The sequence below is a fragment of the Cydia splendana genome, chromosome 24 (assembly GCF_910591565.1).
Source record: "Cydia splendana chromosome 24, ilCydSple1.2, whole genome shotgun sequence".
Taxonomy (NCBI): domain Eukaryota; kingdom Metazoa; phylum Arthropoda; class Insecta; order Lepidoptera; family Tortricidae; genus Cydia; species Cydia splendana.
The window spans coordinates 8796280-8810947 of NC_085983.1; the positions used below are offsets into that span (position 1 = coordinate 8796280).

General features: G+C 40.6%; 1 protein-coding gene across 1 annotated transcript; it reads right to left on the reverse strand.

Moving 5' to 3' along the window:
- Window positions 1–337: 337 nt before the first annotated feature.
- Window positions 338–12008, reverse strand: LOC134802183 (spermine oxidase-like). The gene is made up of 10 exons (XM_063774778.1): window positions 11992–12008; window positions 9643–9816; window positions 7712–7912; window positions 6429–6532; window positions 5833–5945; window positions 4742–4920; window positions 3178–3306; window positions 1816–1957; window positions 944–1053; window positions 338–578 (listed from the first exon to the last, which is right to left on the reverse strand). Exons 1-10 carry the CDS (start codon window positions 12006–12008, stop codon window positions 338–340), a joined length of 1410 nt encoding a protein of 469 aa, XP_063630848.1.
- Window positions 12009–14668: the final 2660 nt, after the last annotated feature.

Here is a 14668-nt window from a genome sequence, read left to right on the forward strand (position 1 = left end):
ATTCGATCTTGTCGTTCAGGGCCACGCGGCAGGGCCGCCTTGTGAAGTGATGCGTTAAAGGAAATATAAATATTCTTAGAAGTTCTTGTCTAATATTGACGTTCAAAACCGCATGAAAATCCGTTCAGTTGTTTTTGAGTTTATCGCGAACATACAAACACACAAACAGACAGACGCGGCAGGCGACTTTGTTTTATAAGGTGTAGTGATTTTAGAAATATCTAAATTTTTATCCACAATAATAAAAAAAACGTCATAACAATTTATTTTATTAATTTGCATCCCAAAATGACCATAATTAAAAAAAATAGTAATAGTTTGCCGCTGGACGTAAGAGTTAGTTCTTATAACTCTTATTGACCAATCGCATGGCCTCCCTGTGGCCGGTCTCACCGGCGCCGTGCACAGTGCCAAAATGGCGACGACTTGTGGCCTCGCCGGCGAACAGGACGCGCGGGGCCCCTGAAGAGTCCACAAGCGGCCTCGCGAGCCAATCGCGCGCGTCTGGGTAGTGCGGCGTGAGGATGTTGTCGTAAGTGTAGCTGCCGCGGATGTATGGGTTCGAGTACCAGGTTGATCTGAAAAATTAAATAAATAATTATCTGAACGGCTCCGTACCCAAAAGGTAAAAACGGGAACCTATTACTAAGACTCCACTGTCCGTCTGTCTGTTACCAGGCTGTAATCTCTGAACCGTGATAGTTAAACAGTTGAAATTTTCACAGATGATGTATTTCTGTTGCCGCTATAACAACAAATACTGAAAAGTACGGAACCCTCGGTGGGCGAGTCCGACTCGCACTTGTCAGATTTTTCTTGTATTTCGTGTCTCGATCTACAAACGTGATTATTTTGCCGTTGTTTGCGTAATGGTATGGAACCCTTCGTGCGCGAGTCCGACTTGTACTTATCCGGTTTTTAAAGTCAAACATGAAGCATGTACCTGATGATAGCAGCAGGCTGTGGTACAGTGATGTTCAGGGTGTTACCCATGAATCTCTGCAGCAGTTCGACGCATTTCGTCTTCACCTGGTCTTCTGGAAGCGTTTCTACCTGCCGAAGGATATTTTAATACATATATGTCTTCTCTATTTACATACAAAGAATCCATACTATCCATATACTAATATTACAAATGCGAAACTGTGTCTGCCTAGCTGTTACCTCTTCACGCTTAGACCGCTGAACGGATTTAGTTTAAATTTGGCATAGATAGTTTGTGTCCTGGGGAAGGACATAGGATAGTTTATGGCGGAAGTCATCCCTAAAGAGGGTGAAAAGGGGGGTGGAAATAAGAAAGTTAATTAATTGCCTGTAAATTGGTTTAAGCAAATTATTGCCATTAGATTTTATCCAGGCGCTATACTTAACCACCACCAGGAACTAATTCCACACAGACGAAGTCGCAAGCAAAAACTACAGCCTACTACCTACAGGATTTTTTGCAAGGATTTCATGCAGAATGCTTTTTTTATGAGCTTTCTGAGACCAAGAAGCAGTTTTGTTTTTAAATTTGTAACTTGTTATTCAATTAAAGTTCAAAATAGATTGTGGAATCTCTACAAAAAATTGTACCGGGGGTCTCAGGAGGATAGTAGGCAAACGAGCATGTGAATCGCCTGATGGTAAGCAATTACCGTCGCTCATGGACACCTACAACACCAGAGGGGTTACAAGTGCGTTGCCGGCCTTTAAGATAGGAGTAGGTACGCATTTTTCTTGAAGATTTAAAGATCCTATCGATCCTGCTAGTCCATTTCCATCTGAACCTGTGATATATTTTTAATTAAGGTAGTGTTAGGTCTCCTATCCTACCTCCTTAGCAATGTCCCCACTGGTCCACAATGTCAGAACGTTGGTGGACCCCACGGGCCGGTGGGCCCCTATAATCTTGGTGACCCAGTGGTCTGAAACCGGTACTTTCTTGCTATCCTCTTGCTTCCATATGAATCCAAACCTGGAAAATAAAAATAACTTGGGGAACAAGCCACAACAACTACCAACTATAACTATAAGTCTATAACCACGGAGTGGGTGCCACAATGTATAGTCGTACGGTTTTAAAATGTCCTAATGCACTTGAGAGGATTACCTGCCGATGAATGGCATTGTTTTCTATTGTGAAACCAAACCGCTAATTACGTGTGCAAAATAAAAAGCAATAACAACAAAAGATTCCATTCCGATAACAACTTTACCGCTTAAAGAATAGAGTTAGAATTACAATAGCAGGTACTCGATACCTATAGGACCTTCAACCTAGGGCATGCAGTACCGGTCCCGGTACCAAGAATTATATTTCCCGGTTCTGGACATGGCCGGAACCGGGATTCCCGGTTCTTCCCGGTTCTCAAGGCATCTTATGAATCTTATGACTGTTTTTAAGAAATCGTTTGTTTTAGCGTACAATCTTTATGAATAATTGCATAAGTATTAATACTGACTTATTTTATTTAAAAACATTACAACATTTGAATTGGCGTTCCAACCTATTTTACGAAATTAACCGGCACACTTTGCTCCACCTGAGCCGAGCCACACGGCAGTAGCGTAGTCGATGCACTCAGCATCAGCAGCACGGCATACGGAAGTTAAAAATTCAACCCGAGAACGGAATATTTTCATATAAATCCAACTTCCTATAGAAGAAGAATATTCAAATATCCTACTTTTTTTAAAGTGGTTGTAAGATATAGCTTAAGTCACCCGGGTCAAAATGTATAGATAAACACCAAATTCATCTAAATATGTTGGTGTAATTTAGTAGCTTTAAGGCTTCATCAGGACATACGACACAAACATACATAGTCCTTTATATAACCAGCATAAAAGTACTGAGCGATCTTTCAGATAAAAACAAAATTGAATTAGAAAATTGGGTAAATTTTTACCATTATCCGTAATATCGATAGAAAATATTGGAATGCCTACTTTACTAGGTTAGTTTGTCGGGTTATTTGGGTCCCCCGTTTCATTTAGCACTAATATTTATTGTCCCGAGCTAAAGTATTAAAACAATACTACTATTGAAATTTGAAATAGGAATAAATAGTCATATGATGAGAACCGGGAAGTACCGGTACCGGATCTTCAGTACCGGTTCTTTTGACACTATAAAATTCCCGGGAATTCCCGGTAATTTGAGAACCGGGAGAAGCATGCCCTACTTCAACCCACCTGTTTACATTCAGCGGCCACCAAACTTCGTCAAACTGCAACATGATCTTGTCCAACACTCCCATGCTTATTTTCTCGATGGCTGTCTGTTTGTTCTCGGGCAGAGGCGGTGAGAAAAGTGAAGAATATCTGTCAAATAACCGTATTGGTAAGTTAAGTTAATTTATATTTCACTTAATTGTGTTAGCAGATTGAGAACCAGGTACCATCACCCACACTGTTAACTGTACATACATTGACCTTATGCCTTTTGTAATAAGGTCTACTTATGTACAGTTAGGAGTGCTGCTGTTTGTACCTAAGTAAGCACATTCACTCACAGCTACCTACCTAATCCCCCTAAAGAGATCCCCTATATTTCGGTGGCTCCCCCACGGAAGAAAGAATGAGCGCGCCGCGCTCTATCCCCTCATATAGCTAACAAATTTTTCCATGAAATGTTCTCAGTTGTTTTTTCTACACGTTTATTGCCAAACCTTCTCACAGTTAGTTTCGATCTCTAGACACTTGACTTAGACGCTAATGAATGACCTAAATGTTACATGAAACAGTAACGTGTACATAGTGTATGTACTACGCCTTACCTACACACGTGCATAGCTTAGTATATAATGGCTTGTACCCACTTGTTATTTAAGATAGAATAAACCTATATTCAGTACGATCGAGGTCTCCTTTAACGCCCCACCTCACATGGCGACCCTGCCACTCCTGCCAGGAACATTGAGTAAGAATTCCTAATCTGAACGAGGTACTTTCTATATTAACAATAATAAGTGGAAACTTGCATGAGAGTCTTCTCGTGTAACTTTCCAGAAATTTTGTAAAATTTGTGTATGTACATTCGCCATCAGATATATCGGAGCGGCCAAGGTGTTCATAATATCTGAACACGCGCCCTAATGCCTTGACAATAGAGGCGTGTTCAGATATTTGTGAGCGCCTTGGCCGTTCTGATATATCTGATGGCGTGTACTGCAACTTGCACATTGCTAGTTCCGTGGTCAATTCGTACAATATCCAGTAAAGGCCTGTCCAGACGAGAACAATTTTTCGCCAATCTGATTAAATTGTCCGATCAAATCGTTTGGGTGCGGACCCAAACGCCAATTTGATTTGGCCACTTTCACCAATTTTAAATTGATGGTGATAGTTATTTGAGCTCTCTAAATTAAAGTAATGCCCCAAACGCGAATACTAGCGTCACAAATTGATATTCTTGCGTCCGGACCCCATTTTATCGGTATAATATCGGTCATAATCGGCGAGCCAAATTGGCGTTTGCGTCCGCACGGCCTGATTTGATCGGACAATTTAATCAGATTGGCGAAAAATTGTCCCCGTCTGGACACGCCTTCAAGCAGAGACGACGACGATTCTGTAGACATGAGTGTAGAGCTTACCCTTCAGAACCCCGAGAGACACGGTGACTATGACGTTATCGGCCTCGTAGGAGCGGCCGTCGCTCTCGGCGGTGACGCGTTCGGTGGGGTGTTGCGGGGCCCTGATGACCCGCACCTTATTCAGCTTCATGTCCAGCTAGAGCGCAGGTCAGCACACTTACTTGTCCTTGAGAACCCCGAGGGACACGGTGACTATGACATTATCGGCCTCGTAGGTGCTGCCGTCGCCGCACTCGACTGTGACGCGCTCGGTGGGGTGCTGCGGCGCCCTGATGACCCGCACCTCCTTATTAAGCTTTATGTCCAGGTTGGGTAGACCGGGACCACCGTTGTATGTGTTCTGAAGTAGTCACAAAACAGTTCACTAGGTACACCTTATAAAACGAAGTCCCCCGCCGCGTCTTACTGTTTGTGTGTATGTATGTTCTAGATAAACTCAAAAACTACTGGACGGATTTTCATGCGGTTTTCACCTATCAATAGAGTGATTCCTGAGGAAGGTTTAGGTGTATAATTTGTTAAGATTTTGTGAAACCCGTACGAAGCCGGGGCGGATCGCCAGTAAATTATAAACTGAAATAGATGAAGTAATCAATAACGCCTAATCTTTCTAAGATTGCATATAATGGAGAAATTGGGACAGGTAGAGTTAGACCAAGCTAAGTTAGCAGCGATTTTGATAGCCCAGACACTTGTGTCATTTTAAACTCAAACTTCTATGAAATTATGATCTCTAACACTTTCGCATTGTAAGTAGTGGAACAAACCAGGGGTATGAAACTAGAAGCGTTCGGGCATTCTCGGATCCGTTGCTACGAGCAATTATTAGGGTTGGAGCACCTTGACGTCCCTTTGCGTGCACAACCACAGATAAGATAATTACCTGAATTTTGACAACCCTAATTAGCCGATAGGGATAGTGCCATACATTAGAAAAGGACGGCACGGTTCATCCCTGAACCGCTGTCAAACTTCGGTTTTGTATGAAGTTTATTTTCTGTACGGCACCAGTACTGAATTAATAATAGTACTACTTAGGTACAGAAGACTCACTCTCTAACAAAACGAGTCTATTACGATCAGGACAGATATGGCCGCTAGATGGCGACAGCGCCACGTGCGGCTTATGGCTAGCCACCAAAATTGGTGTGAAACGGATGGACTTTTAGCTACCTGTAGCAAGGCGACGAAATCGCGGAGTGACCCACGCCTGACGGTACTATTACTTATTCTGTGACTAATCACTACTTACCAGCATAATATCGAAGAAGGTGTTGTAACCATGGCGAGCCCAGCTCACGGACCTGTGGCCTTCCAAGTCCTCGTAATCCCCGCCAGTAGTCACATCGTTCCAGTCGCTAGAACCTAATGATAAATAATCAATAAATATTGGAAATTCTTACACATATTGACTAAACTCCACAGTCGTCACCTCAGGCACCTTAGGCATAGAGAAATAACTAAATAAGTAAGCATAGAGTGCTTCTACATATATCAGTTTTGTTACCCAAAACGCCTATTATTTTCGTAGTTGACATCTGTATCTCTGTATCATCGATTAGCAGTACTTGACGCTAGATGTCGACTACGAAAATAATAGGCGTTTAGGTAACAAAACTGATGTATGGAGTGAGCACTCTATGGTTACTTATATCTCTATGCCTTAGGTTAGGCAGGGTCCTTTTTTAGTTTTAATAAAGTTTTATTTTAGATTTATTTAGTCTTATTATAATTTTAGTTTGGTTTTTAAACTTTTTAATTATAGTTTTAATCATAATGTACCTACCTGCCTGTTTCATATTATTTATACAATATATTCTTTTAAAGTTTTGAAAGGTGATACAATACCCTCCAAGTAATTGATGTACAGGTTCAAGAACTGCAGAAGTCCAGATATGAAATCTTCGTCCTTAAGTAAATGGGGATGATTTTTTGTTATTTCTTCCATTATTCTGAAAATGAAATACATAGGGTAGTTATATTAACCCTTTATAAGGCAGAGACGATTTGGAAACCACTTAGTTAATAAACATTTACGGAGAAGAACATCCTCTTCTTTATTTAACTATAATGGTATTATATAGCGAGTATATCAGGCTTTCTTTCCTCATTCATACTTTTTCGGTCAGTATTTAATTTTAGTGTAATTAATTAATCTATAGTATGTGGTCAATTTATGCACTATGCCTGTCAAGGGAAGCAATAAGCTATCGTCATTGTTTCCATTATACTATTAAAAATATACACTTTAGTATCAATTGAAAGTAGACCTGAGGGAACACAATTTACAAGCGGAAGTCTCTTTCTAACTCTTTGATAGAAAGAGACTTCCGCTTGTAAATTGTATCGTGAAACGGGCCACAGGTTATAATTTTTGCAGTGATATTCGTATATTAACCCTACCCACTCTAAGAGACGCAATAATGTTCGATTTACCGTATGTAGTCAATTAAACGCCAGTCTATACAGAGCACGTTATGTTTGTAATGTCAATGTCAATGAATAGGTGTATTGGAAACAGATCATCTGAAAACTCAAGTGCACTAACAGGCTGAGTGCATATATTGACCACATGTTTTTCTTAATGATTTGGTTTTTTTTTGCCGTAGATGTGTTCCCCAGTGCATTACAAAAATGGTAGTGTATTTAACTTTCACGTAGCATATCTGTATAACTGGGGCCTTATAAAGGGTCAATTAGGCTCGACTGGCTCAAATCTCTCAATAGTAGGTACTACCGTACAGAAAGTACACTTCCTACAAAACCGAAGTTTGACAACGATTCAGGGACGAATCATGATATCCCTTTCTAATGTATAGCACTATCCCTTTCAGCCGATAGGGCAACCCTAAATAGCCATTGAGGGTTGTCAAAATTCAAGTAATTATCTTATCTGTGGTCGAGCACGCAAAGGGATGTCAAGTTGTGTCAACCCTAAAAATTGCTCGGAGCAATGCTGAGCTGTACGGAGCCGAGTTTGCCCGAAGTCAGGAGTGTCTCCCGACTGCCTTCATTAAAACAATCATTTCGAACAAACGAATTTCAACCCAATTGCAAATCAAACTAGATTCAAACTTCCTTAGCTATATTTTTTTATGGTGGACGCCCGTGGGCCTGAATATTTCACTTACTTCCGTGTGGTGAAATTCCCCTGAGCCTCCGGTGTACTAGGCCCCTGTGCTTCGACCTGGAGGAGTAGCTGGCCGACCAGCTGTGTGTCTGCTGGCGAGCCATCGGAGAGGTACGCCAGCATGGTCGGATCCTGGGGAACGATGGTGATGTTGTGCTGCGTCGCCACGTCGAAGACCCGGCTGTTCTTGGTGCCCACTATCCTGGAAGGTGGGTAAAGGTAACCAGGCATTGTACCTACAGCTTGGCAAAAAAGAGTAGAAATTAAAAAGTGGCAACACTGTAGTGTCGTACCGTTTTCTCATACAAATTGGTTTGAAAGGGACGACACTACAGTGTTGCCACTTTTTAATGTCTACTCTTTTTTGCCAAGCTGTATAGTCTACCGTTTAACTGAAGCGGTTGAAAATATAATTTTTGTATCTGGTAAGTGGTAACCGTTAATAGGGTCATAAAAAAATCTACAGTTGGCAAGTTATTTCCATCAGTAGAAAAGGCGGCAAATTAAAAAATAGTAGGCGCGAAACGTTGTCCTCCCATACAGAATTTGAATTTCGCGCCTTTTTCTACTGACAAAGTGGATTTGCCAGAGTATAATTGGAAGTTTATAATGACGTGTTTACACTCTGTCGCTTAATTTAGTTTAGTGTAGAGTTATTGTTTTTGTTAGTGATAATCAATCAATCAATCATTTGTTTCAGGCATAAAAGCCCATATAATTTGTTAGTAATACACTATAAAATTAATCTTAAATTAAAATAGAATAAATTAAATTGGAAATAATAATACTACTAAAATATCTTATTTAATAAAGCAAAAACTGACATTCCAAACCACTTCCAAACACTACCGCTGGAACGGGCAGTTTAGCCTCTCGGCCAGCAAAAAATAATAGGCATAAATAATAATAGCTAAAGTAATAACCGCATCGCGACCGGACTGCATATATCTATATATACTTGGTCAAGCAGATCTTCTCAGTAGAAAAAGGCGGCAAATTTGAAAAATGTAGGCGCGAAGGGATATCGCCCCATAGAAAATTTGAATTTCGCGCCTTTTTTTACTGACAAGATTTGCTTGACCGTCTTATATATATGTATCTTTTTCGCTGGCTGCGCCCTATAGCCCATGCTACACGGTCGCCGACAAGCCTTCAGAGTCAGACCGCGTGGCCTTGGTCCGTACCGGACCGTTTAGACAGCTGTTTCCAACAAAATTTTACCAAAACTGACCAAGGACAGACCATGGTCAGACGGTTAGAAGGCTTGTCGGCGACCGTGTAGCATGGGCTTATGTGGCTGCGCTGCGTCCTTACCGGACGTACGGCGAACCACCTTCCACTCGTTCGAACAGGCCTTGGACCGTAGGTACTAGTGGCGCGGTCCGGTATGCCTATCATAATTTACCTATCTGTGTTTTTAGATTAAAGGGGCTCTAGGCTATTTATACAGTGTGGAAAGATAAGTCGGGCCCTGGAGGGAAACTACCTTAAATCCTTAAGCTGGCTCATTTTATTTAAAGGAGATATTCCTTTATTTTTAAAAAGAAACAAAACTGCATTTAAAGATTTTCCTTTTTTTCTTTAATTTGGCTCTTCTAAAAAATTTTTTACTAAATATTAGATTTTATAGATATTTTATACGACAGACGAGTGTAAGACCTAATGTTACTTGGAGAAATGTTATCATTAACATTAACTGTACTGTATCGACTAGTAGAATAAAATTGCGAGTGTTTAATTTTTTGGAATTTTCAGTCGGTTCGAGTCCCGGGCGACGCAAGCGAGTTTTAGAAAATCTTTGAATGAAGTTTTGTTTCTTTTTAAAAATAAAGAAATGTCTCCTTTAAGTAAAATGAGCAAGCTTAAGGATTGAAGGTAGTTTACCTCCAGGGCCCGACTTATCTTTCCACAATGTATAATCAAATCACTTACCATTCCGCCCCCAGCTCCACCACCCCATCACCGAGAGCCACAGTATGCACCCTCCCCCCCACACGCGGCTGCGCCTCGATCGCCAGCACGCGCCGCCCGGCGTTGGCCAGCGTAGCCGCCGCGGTCGCGCCCGCAGCGCCGAGCCCAACCACTATGGTGTCATAATGAGGCGGGCTAGAAGCAGGGAGTTAAAAAAATCTTATAGCCCGTATACTTAGAGCATTTAGTAACTGGAGATGTCAATTCAATTCAATTCAATTCAATTCAATTCAATTCAATTCATTTATTTGTCGAAAAGCAGGTAATGTTACAAACAGGTGTTACATACATATAATTAAGTGCTCCACTTTTGGCCGTATGAGGCATACAAATATTTAACGTGAGTGGCGGTGTAGCTCGTGAGTTACAAATTAATTGTCATCATCCTTAAATAATAATAAAAGTCAACTATTTACATACTGCGTGCTCATCAAATATTGTCAAAATACTAATTGTTAAATGTCAAATTAAGGCCTATATTCTATACATAATAAATTACTTACATGCATCAAAAAAGTTCGCTGTCATTTAAATATTCGTTTATGTCATAGTAGCACTTGGTTTTCAATAAAGTTTTCAACGTATTGCGGAATCTGTTAATCGGTAAAGTTTGTACCGATTCTGGTAGTTTGTTAAAAAACTTTACAGCCATACTAAAAATGCTTTTTCTAAAAAGTGCGCAGTGTGCACGTGGATGTAAAAGTGTGTCTCTTTGTCGGAAGTTACGTGCTGGGTTATGCGGTTTTTTTGGAAAACGACTGTCATATTTTTTAACAAACATTAGGCATTCCAATATGTATAAAGAGGGAACAGTCAATATGCCAAGGTCTTTAAAAAAGGGTTCGCAGCTTTCCCAGGTCCGTATTCCGACAATGGCACGTATGCACCTCTTTTGCATAAGAAATACTTGGTGCCAATTTGTTGAGTTGCCCCAAAATACAATGCTGTACGTGATTATTGATTGGACATGACCGTAGTAAGCAGTAATTGCAGTCTCTCTGTTTACAAGTCTTACAAGTTGTCTAAGGGGATAAATGAATGCATTAATTTTGGAGCAAAGGATTTCCATGTTATATTTCCAGTTACAATTTTTATCCATATAGACGCCTAAAATTTTTATTTCATTAACTAATTCTAATTGTTTATTTTGAAATGTAATGTCTAATGTGTGAGGTTTTGCTTGTGGTTGTTGAAATAGTACAATTTTTGTTTTTGACAAATTAATAATTAAATTGTTTTTCTCAAGCCATTGCGTTGCGTTTTCTAATGCAGTGGTCACTTCTTTTTCTAACGAATTTAGATCAGAACATTTAACGATTACTGTACAGTCGTCCGCAAATAATACCGCTGGATGATGGAGGTGTCTCGGAAGGTCGTTTATATAGGTAAGGAACAGCAACGGCCCAAGTATACTGCCCTGAGGTACCCCAAATTTTATCGTTTTTATTTGAGAATGATGTACAGTTTTGGTCTTTGTTTGAGTGCAGATTTTGCTTATTTCAGATAGCTGTTTACGGTCTTTAAGATATGTTGTAAAGAGATCGAAGGCTTTCCCACGTATGCCATATGAGTATAGTTTGGACAAGAGGCGATTGTGATCTACGTAATCGAAAGCCTTCGTCATATCCATGAATATTGCTGCAACATGCTGTTTTTCGTTGATGCTGTTCATGACGTGTTTAAGGCAATCAAATATTGCTAGCTGAGTGGATTTGTTTTTCCTAAAACCGTTCTGTTCATTCACAAACACTTTACTCTTTTCTAGGAAACTGTAAAGTCGATCATACATCAGGCGTTCGGCTATTTTAGCAAAAATTGACAGTAAAGCAATAGGCCGGTAATTTGACATTTCATGCTTGTCTCCCTTTTTATGAATGGGTTTAATTAACGCTAATTTGAAGTGCTCAGGGAATATTGCTTGGTCAAACATAAGATTGAACACATGAACTAGTGGGTCGGCGATCAGGTTACTACAGGATTTTATAACCTTCGTACAGACACCATCATGTCCAGTGCTATTTGTATTTTTAAGCTTATGTGTTTGTCATCGCTGTCATTTTCTTTACGAAACAGTCTGCCGATTTTTGCGGGGGAGGGGACGTCAGATGTATTATGTTATGTTAATTATGTAAATATCCACGCTCTTATGGCTCTACAAATAAGATCATGTCACATATTTTTGCGGCCTTCGTTGTGTAACATATCATTGCAGGTTCAAGCATGTTCAAGTAAGAGATACTTACTTAATTAGATTGCAATTAGTGTATTACTGTTATCACTTGACCCTGCAGATATTTTGTGATAACTTACCCATCACTATCACTCATTAAGCTTTTATAGGTTCAATATTTTTTCCGATATGGATGAAGTAGGTAACATTACCGTTGTAATTAGTGATAAATAAATACTGATAAAAAGGTCAAAGGGGTCGTCCAGAAATCATGTGATCATATTTGGGCTATTTTTGACCCCCCTCCCCTCCCGGTGATATTTGGTGATTTTAACGCAACCCCCCCTTGCCACATGATCACCTGATAATTATGATGCGGGTATATCCTTAGACGCTAAGCAATCAAGGGCATGGCGCCGATGCGGGCTTTTATTATTAATGTTTTAAAGTTGGTCCGATAAATGTTTTTTATTAGGTAAATACGCATAGAGCGGATTATTTGATCTGATTAATTTTTTGAGTAATATTGTTGATTTTGATTTTCCCGCTTTTAAAAAAAATTACACGTGATTTCTTCTCTGACCCCCCCTCCCCCATCGTGATCATTCGTGATTTTTTTCTTCCCCCCCCCCCCCCCCCCTCTAAACGATCACATGATTTCTGGACGACCCCAAAGCAGCGGACTCCTTGCATTGAGGGCATTGAGGCACATTTAAACCTACCATAATAATCCAAATTAACATCGTTATAAATATATTATCATTCAAAATCGTCGTCAAACATCGCAAAATTTCCATCAAATTACTTTGTCACTCTTGTGCGTGAAAAGCAACTTTCTGTAGATGTTGTTTGGTGATATTTATTTTACCTGTTAATATATTTATTTTTATTGTACCTAATTACCTATTGTTATTTTAAGTAGGAATTAAATCACTTACTTGTCTGCGATGGCGACCCCAATTACACACAAGAGTAGTCTTAGCTCCATAATTGCCGAAAGCACTTATTTTTTCACAGATTTTGGTTTATATCTGGTGTTTATCTATCAGATGGCTTTATGCAATAACATAGCCATCGCAACATGAAACCAAATAAAACTATAAGTAGGTATATAAGTACCTAATTTAATGTATTATTTTAAAAACTTAGGACACTTAGGTATACTAGATCTTCTTCCTCGCGTTATCCCGGCATTTTGCCACGGCTCATGAGAGCCTGGGGTCCGCTTGACAACTTATCCCATGATTTGACGTAGGTACTAGTTTTTACGAAAGCGACTCTGCCATCTGACCTTCCAACCCAGAGGGGAAACTAGGCCTTATTGGGATTAGTCCGGTTTCCTCACGATGTTTTCCTTCACCGAAAAGCGACTGGCAAATATCAAATAATGTTTCGTACATAAGTTCCGAAAAACTCATTGGTACGAGCCGGGGTTTGAACCCGCGACCTCCGGATTGAAAGTCGCACGCTCTAACCGCTAGGCCACCAGCGCTTAGGTATACTAGATAATTGCATGTATTATTGAAAAACCGGCCAAGTGCGAGTCGGACTCGCACACACACGAAGGGTTCCGTGTGAGGTGGGACGTAAGGCCAAGCGCGCACCACGACTTTTTGTCGCGCGATAATTTAGTCGCAGAAATGTAACGTATGTGTTTATATGGCAGTGCGCGCATATGCGACAATAAAATCGCAGCGATTTTAAAATTGTGATTTGTCACATTTTTCCGCGACTGCTCGCGACGCGATTGTCGCAAAATGAATTGCGGCATACGGAGTTGTATGGCCCCGCGCGCACTGCGATAATAAAATCGCACCCGGACCAGGGGCGTATTTACCATAGGGCCAAGGGGGCCATGGCCCGGGGCGGCAGGCCGCAGGGGGGCGGCGAAGCCGCCCCCTTGCGGCTTTTTCTGGGCGCCTTTTATAATCAAACTTAGCTATTTTTTTTATTATATTTTAATTGACATTTAAATTAATAAACAAACGAACGCTTCAAACCCCACCAATTGCTAAAAATATCTACCAACAAGTACCTAAATTAAGCAACATTTTCGTTCAAGAAGTATTAGTACGGCGCAGTGCCGGATTTACCACTAGGCTGAGTAGGCTGAAGCCTATGGCGGCAGATTTTAGGGGGCGGCAAATTTGGGTCATAAAAATATTTTATTAGCTGTTCAGATAGGGTCGACGAGAATTTTGTCGCTCCCCTATTTATTTGTTAAATTTAAATAACAAGCCTTGTCGATTTTGCCGCCCTCTGTCATGTCAAGACCCTTTATATTGAGACAGACAGACGGCCGGACGGACAACAAAGTGATCTTATATGGGTTCCGTTTTTTTCCTTTTGAAGTACGGAACCCTAAAAATTTACCTACTATTTTCTCGAAAAAATTTCGCGCTCGCTACGCTCGCGTTTTCACTTACGTACCTAACATTATTTATGACCCATCTGACTATATACATACGGGCGGTTCTTGTGTCTTCGTGGCATTGAATCTCACTAAATTGTTCCGATCCCATGCCGAAACTCAGTACAGATAGAGTGCTCTCGATATCAGATACAAATACAATACTTCATGACTTTCCAGCACCACAGAATGAGGGATAATGGTACGGCCTGTGTAATACGCATCCCTACTACTGTCGTCTGCATAGCAATGATTATCATTGATATGCTGCAATGACAGCACAGAACCTAGTGCAACGCCAGCGGTAATGTCCACACTATCGGAGCAGCTTCCGTCTACTATACGGCTCATGTGCGTCTACCGGAAAAAAAGCTAGCGATCCATTTGTATAACATAGTCCCTCGAGC